General features: G+C 48.1%; 3 protein-coding genes across 3 annotated transcripts; 2 read left to right on the top strand and 1 right to left on the bottom strand.

The window, feature by feature from the left end:
- Nucleotides 1-1,370: 1,370 nt before the first annotated feature.
- On the top strand, nucleotides 1,371-1,915 carry N7446_005020 (uncharacterized protein; the record flags this gene model as incomplete). Its single annotated transcript, XM_058513768.1, has 2 exons — nucleotides 1,371-1,542; nucleotides 1,596-1,915. The coding sequence occupies 2 exons, from the start codon at nucleotides 1,371-1,373 to the stop codon at nucleotides 1,913-1,915; spliced, it is 492 nt and encodes a 163-aa protein (XP_058375097.1).
- Nucleotides 1,916-2,990: 1,075 nt separating this feature from the next.
- On the bottom strand, nucleotides 2,991-3,549 carry N7446_005019 (uncharacterized protein; the record flags this gene model as incomplete). The annotated part of the gene is made up of 2 exons (XM_058513767.1): nucleotides 2,991-3,211; nucleotides 3,279-3,549. The coding sequence occupies 2 exons, from the start codon at nucleotides 3,547-3,549 to the stop codon at nucleotides 2,991-2,993; spliced, it is 492 nt and encodes a 163-aa protein (XP_058375096.1).
- Nucleotides 3,550-4,630: 1,081 nt separating this feature from the next.
- Nucleotides 4,631-5,551, top strand: N7446_005018 (uncharacterized protein; the record flags this gene model as incomplete). The annotated part of the gene is made up of 1 exon (XM_058513766.1): nucleotides 4,631-5,551. The coding sequence occupies one exon, from the start codon at nucleotides 4,631-4,633 to the stop codon at nucleotides 5,549-5,551; it is 921 nt and encodes a 306-aa protein (XP_058375095.1).
- Between the last annotated feature and the right edge of the window lie 1,302 nt (nucleotides 5,552-6,853).

Genomic DNA, 6,853 nt, shown 5'->3' with positions numbered 1-6,853 from the left:
TAAAAGAAGCTCAGTACAGTCCCCCATAGCGGCGTAATGAATCAGAGACCTCTTGAAAGGGCCCCTTGGGTTGCATATGCCCCGGGATTGGACCGACTTCTGAGTTGCTTCGAGGAAAGCCATGATGTTCTCGTCCAGCGCATTCATCTGGATATTTTTGAGGCGCTTGAATTCACCATCCATGGTTGTGGTGGATTGAGAGGACATGGTCTTTAGACACTTCGAAAAAGCCAAAGGTCAGGGTCGCGAGAGCCCGTGACCAAGCTGGGGGATCATAGGCTATATAGTAATGGTGGGAGAGGATGTCCCATGTCTCCCAAAGTATAAAATATGAATATGCTTTCTGCTATCCAAGTGCTTTTTGGCGGGTCATATTTCATTTTAGTGATGCAGGATGCTACTTGGAAGCACAGGAGTAAAGTTCAAGGGCATTCTGTTGTATCAGTATGTGTTTCATGGCCTCGACAAAGTGCGGCTGCCGGCCGCAACATACAGTATGCAGCGGACTGTTGGGTTGAAGAGACGAAAAGGCTAACAAAAAGCCAGAGGCAACTCACCCGCACCGTGTTGTAGTGCCTCAGAAACATGAATTGGATCGTTCAACACAGCGTGTTGTGGGAACCAAGGCTGGGCCAACTTCCGGAACAAGACCGCCGACCACACACGCGGCCTGATACGCCTCGTAATTGGATACATAGGTCCTCGGTTATGAATAGCATAGCTCTATCAGAATGGACAAAGACCAAGGTCGAAATCTATGGTTGTGCATTTCGCGCCCCGCGTTATCGTAGACGTGGCACATCACTTCGAAAATGACCTGCTACGCCACAAGTGTCCAAGTGCATATCCAGTCCTCACTTCTTCAGTCACGACGACACGCCATAAAGCTGTAACAGGCCATTTTCCTTCGGCCGGGTTGTGAGGTGTAATCTGGTGAGATGTTGAAAGGAAGTACCTCAGAACTCTGGAGCTCATCAGTTCTGAAAAGGTTGCCCGCATGTTCTAGCCCTAGATACGTCAAGGGTTATTGGGCAAGCATCAAGTTGTCTTAGCTGGCCTAAACCGATCTAACCGATTCCTGGCCGCATAGTGAGCCTCAATAACCGACCATACTTGCCAAAGTGTTAATCTCCCATGCACCTCAACTTTGGTCAGCCGACTGACATTTTTTATTCAATATGTGCCCCCTACAGGCGATCTGAAGGCTCTCAGAAATCTCGGTAATTCTATAAAAGCCTCTGTCATCCTTCCTCGTTTTGCTCGACTACACACGACGCCAAATCAATCGGTTAAGAAATACAGGACACGAGACGCAACACACAATATATTTTCGAATTTTAAGCTCCTGTAATTCGTCTAAGACAAGGAAAATGCGTTTCTCCATCGTTATGATCCTCGCTAGTGCCTATGCAAGCGGATCTCTCGGCGGCACCCTTGAGATCATTGATATTGATGGTCAATGCGCGATATGGTCCTATGACAACCATGGCTGCACGGGATCTTCAGCATTCTTTGGCCAGCTTGAGGGAGAAAAATGCTCAAGTAAGTGGATTTCTGGCATGAGGGTCAGCAAAAAAGTACTAACAATCTAGCAGCGGTGAACGAAGTCGGAGACCGCACCCATCGCTACCCTGTGCACGGGGTGGAGGCTTGTGGCACGGAAGACAATTCGTCAGCTGCATGGCTTCAGGTGACGGATACGGGGGTGGTCACCTTCTCCAATCACCAAGGAGAAACGTCGTCATGTACATTAGACAACGGACTCAAGCATGGCAGCCGATGTATTGCTTCTGATTCGGGATCTTCCACCAAGGTGTCCTCCGCTTTGACGACGCCGAGGTCTTCGTCATCAGTGTCGGAGTCATCCTTGACTACCTCCCAGACCGCACCTTCTTCTGATTGTTCCGCGGACTGAGGAAATATGAAGAACAAGTGCAACTCTCGGGATGTACCAAACATACCCTTCACTACTTTGCAGGTGCATGGAATTTTTGGCTTTCTATTATTTATGTTTTTCAATGTCTGGTTTCATTTCCTTTTTGAACATTATATGTATTGAGGGCAAATTAGACGGAGACGTGGACAGCAATGCATTGAGTTAGACTGGATGGGTGTTCTGATAGATTTATGCTGACTCATAGGTTGTGATTTGATTCTGCATTTTGTCCTTTAGGTTCAGTTGGGAGAGGAGTAATAGCTTGTGCTGTAGCTATACTTTGCTTTCCAATTTGGGCGCTTCTCTTGAAGACTTCCATCGATATGATAGTATTCGAGACCTTGTCCCAATCCGACGAAAAGCAAATAAGGGACTTCCCATTTTCGGAAATTTGGGCCATGGTGATTGAATATGCCCTTTGATGTTGCAGGTTAGTTTGTGCGTTATATTGTCGTCCCAGGGATTGAACATACATATAATATGACGCTTCTTGAGTTTTCCGACGGTCTTCGAGCTCGACGACAAACAGCTCGCCAATCACGGGAGCACGGGTAATGCAAATACTAATGACAGGCTCAAGAGGTATCTTGTTACCTTGAGAATCTGCCAGAATCAGTTCCGAATTCGCATGGTTTGCTTGGAGCGATTGCCTGCTTGTCCTAGCGCATTGTTTAGTCTTTCAATTTCCTTTCTTATCACTTGGACCGAGGAATCACATACAACAGATCGCCCTGTTGGGAGTAAGAAGCTATGTCGATGGAGAAACCGTGCTTGAGATTTGCAAGTTGGGGTTGGGTTGTATGCAACTCCCTGCAGTGGTATTCGACCTCTAGCACCCGCATGTAAAGTGGGTTTAAGAGTGCAGCCTTGCTACTAACATCGACGGGCGTGGCGTATGTTCTTGCTACGGTGTTTTTCCGGAAGCCAACATACCCCGGACGACCGCTACGGAACGTGCTATCGCTCGTGGATTGCTGATTCCGCAGTGCAAATATTTTTATCGGTAGGGACTCTCGCAGGGCGGTCTTTGGGCCGATTGGTCGGTTTTGGGGCCCTAACAAGGAGTCATCAGCAAGCTGGTAACGATCTCTCTGTTCTGGACCGTACTCAAGATCTCTTGGGATTTGTTAGATTCAGATTTCCCAATTGCGAATAAACCGTCGACTATTGTGAAACAATTTGTTGTATAAAGCTCCCCGCTAACTTTGTCGAGTATTCTCGCAAGGTCCTGGTGGTCGTAGTTTCTCATAACGCATGCTAGGACTTCGGATTTCTCTGGACATACATTAGTATTAGTGTTAAAAAGAGTGCACGACGTAAGACTGACCGGGTTCTTGCATACCTGGGGCACCTTTGAAACCCCATTCATCAGTAGTGGGCCACCACTCAGGTTCCTCTTCCAGTCTCGATTTCACAGAGGCCAAAGTCCCGTCATTAATAAAATCCCAATCAACGGCGGTTGGCCACCAATGTGGTTTGTTTCCCAATCTCAGCTTTGCAGTCGCCAGAAAGTGGTTGTAGAGCACTTCTCTATCGCTAGGGCAGAGTGCTTGGAACTCTCCATAATATTGATCGGCGTAAGTTGGAACAGAAAGGTCAACCTTTGCGTCCATTGTGTTATTCATGGATGGGTAAAGTTTGAACGTCCAAATAGTAGGAGGGCAAGGGATTGTTTTAAACACAAGAGCAACAGATCAATCGTAGGGAAAAGTCACTGCCCTGACCTAGCTGCCGAGCTAGCTTGGAGGGCATGAAAGCTGGACCATTCCTATTTGGAGAGCCGCTAGGGGCCTGAATCCCTGTTTGGGTTTCGCAGTCATAAGCAACCTATAATCAAATTGAAGGCTTCCGACTGCAATGCGGTGAATCCAATTTTTCTTGGTTTGGTTTATCGTACTTGGCTGCTAGTAATGGAGCCGTTTACCGGATTGAGAATTTTCCCCCTGCATCCTTCAACTCCTTCCTTACGAAGACTCCGGGTCCACGTATCATGGAGCCGATAATTCCATGAATTTTGATCTCAAATTCCTACTGTCAAGGCTGACTACGTTGTTTGAATCGCACCCACATGGCGCCTTGTTCACATTCCTCGTAATTGTATTGAAGACTAAAGCCTGGCGGGGCCCCTCACAAAAAGCGTGGCAGCTCCTAGGATGTGTTCGGCCGATTCCAACATAAATTACATTAACTGTGTCGTAAATGGAACAGGAGTCGCAGCTTCGGAACTAGATTGCAAGCAGGTCTCGCCAACCCATGGGTGTTGGAAGCCTTGGAAGGGCGGCGCCATCCTGGCCGATAGGCTGTAGCCCTCCTGAGCCAGGAAGTGAGTGTGTACGTCTAGCCCGAAACCTCGAAATTGTCTTAACCAATACACGTCCGGCAATTGTTTAGTAGCCCCACCGCCAAGGCCTTAGCGCGATTCACTCGCGTCACATCCAATGGAATAGCTCTTACGGGGCCAAAGAACAACATCAAGCGTGTATTGGTCAAGGCAACTACAAGATTGCGGGCTAGACGCCGTAATATAAGTAGCACGTACGCTCCTTTGTATATCCTAGCAAAATTTCCTGCATATCATCTATCAACTGAAAGAACTGATGTTCATATCGGCTTGGCGCATGCAAACATCCCCCAAAACTGCTACACCGCATACTCTCTGCAAGCCTGGCCACGATTGCCCCACCGCATCCAGACATGAAGCCAAAGGCATGGGTATACAGATTCCCAATACCCCAACGATATCGTAACGTCATCGGGTCTATCTTCGAGTTGGTTATGACGGAGGGCGAGTATTACGAGCTAGCCGAACCCTTGTTGAGTGGACTCACCGCCACGGAAATCTCTTTGATAGCGCACCTGCTGGGAGTCACAGAACAATTCCTCTACGCCAGCAGATATCTGAATCCGCTCAGGGAGCAGGACCCTTTCATGGTCTACTTTGAGCCACTGATCAAGAAGGGACTGCAAGTCTTAATTCTTGGTAGCGATATTCTGGATTTAATGAAGGGAATCCAGCGTCCGGCGACGTACTGGGGCAGTCGAATTGCGGAGGTAGAGACCAATGGCGGACTCATACATACGCCTGAAATCTGGATCGTGGCAATAACCCCCAACCAGCCCACGTACGAAGCGCCAACAGAGCTCGCGGCATCTGAAGAGCCATTTGACGCCTTAGTCCAGCCTGTGGAGAGCAAATACATGTACAGAGACCCCGATACGAGCATGCCGGTGATGTGGTTAAAGGGTACGGGCGTATACTTGAGACATCGACATCCTCAAATGGAGACTCAACGGTCGAAATACATGTGTACCGTGGAATCTTCCTCTTTTGCGATCGATTGGGATGATCTTTACCAAGACATACGGCCCGGCTCTACCCTACCCTACATCGACGCTTCAGGAGAACCCCACACGATCAAATTTTCAGAGCATGATACGGCGATGGAATTCAAGTCGGATACCCATAATGAAGATCGCTCGGTTGTTTTGTGGAAGAGAATGTACGGTCCGGAGGCGAACGCGGTATTCAATGGCAGGGTGCTAGACAGAAATGGGAGGAATATTTTGGGAGAGGTTGAGTTTGCTTTCAAGTTCCCTTTTCAGAGTAACATATAACTGGGGATGACATTGTAAGTTACAATCGAAAGTCAGGCATCGAATCCACTAAAGCCGAACTGCTTAAGTCAGTTCCTATGAATATGGTATTCAAGGTTGGAGGGTATCGTCATCATCAAAAAAGAGTGGTTATCATCCTCTCAAGGCAGAAGGTGGCACTGAGGAACCTAATTGTGGAAAGAGTAGGATGGGAAGCATGTATTTATGAATTTCTTCACCCACGACGTCACGTCCGGGTCAAATGTTCTTCCACGAGGTGCACTAATATGGTATATGCAGCGACCAATCCAACCCCAGAATACCTGACGCAATTTTTTAAAAAGGCAGCAGACCCTGGGAGCTCAGGGTGATTCCAGGAGCTGGGTTACTCCCAAGACATCGGACACATTTTCCGGGGCTGTCGAACAACGATTTGCTCTGTGTAAACATCGATCAAACTTGGTGTTCGTAAAGACTTCAAAACGGTGACTATGGAAATACCATAGCCCCAGCAAATCGTACGTAGCTTGTAAGACTATCCACCATCACTATCACGAAACCGGTCACGCTCCTATTGACGATTCGATCAGTGCTAGGAGCTCATCTCTTGACCCTGGGAGTTATCTTACTCCCAGGGGCTCCTGAAACATATCTGGGAGCAAAGAAGCAGCTTCTAGGAGCCACATATCCCCCAGGAAACGCGATGTAGCTTCTGGGGTCTGGTACACACACCACTGGGAATCAAAGCCGCGTTCCTGTTGACGACTTGTCGATTCCTGGGGCGATGATTTGGCCTCCTGGGGGGATCCAATGACGCAGAATTGTGCGCAGGTCCGGTGATGGTGTTTTGTGAGGGCTTTCGGCGATCTCGGAAGGCAATCTATTGACTTTAGGACCCTAAAGTAAGCTCCCAGGGTCTCCACAGCTCCCAGATCTGGTCAATGTATTCCCAGAGCCAGTTCCGTATTCAGTCAGGAACGAAAAGTGAAGATCCCAGGGCTAGATCTCATTTTCCTAGAAATAGAAACAGCCCCAGGATCTCAAGAGTATTTCCTAGGGGATAAACAGCCCCTATAAATGCTTTTGAGGTCCCCAGGGCCAACATATTGTTTCCCAGAGTTAGTTAACAGGCACGAGAGTTTGTCAGTCTCTTGCCTGTGGCTTTTCTGCCAACAATCCCCGCCTTCACGCGACACGGCTCTACTGAGATGAATCCTTTGTTTCTTTGGTCACCGCCGTTAGGTATCATGAAAACAGAACTTTTATCTACCACTATAGTTTCGAGCTCAGACATTTTCGGAATCACCGAAGCAGTCAATAGCT

Source organism: Penicillium canescens (genome assembly GCF_028828765.1).
Source record: "Penicillium canescens strain IBT 15451 chromosome Unknown utg000003l_segment0_segment0, whole genome shotgun sequence".
Taxonomy (NCBI): Eukaryota; Fungi; Ascomycota; class Eurotiomycetes; order Eurotiales; family Aspergillaceae; genus Penicillium; species Penicillium canescens.
The sequence above is the reverse complement of the archived record's forward strand: the minus strand, read 5'-3'. Positions and strand labels throughout refer to the sequence as shown.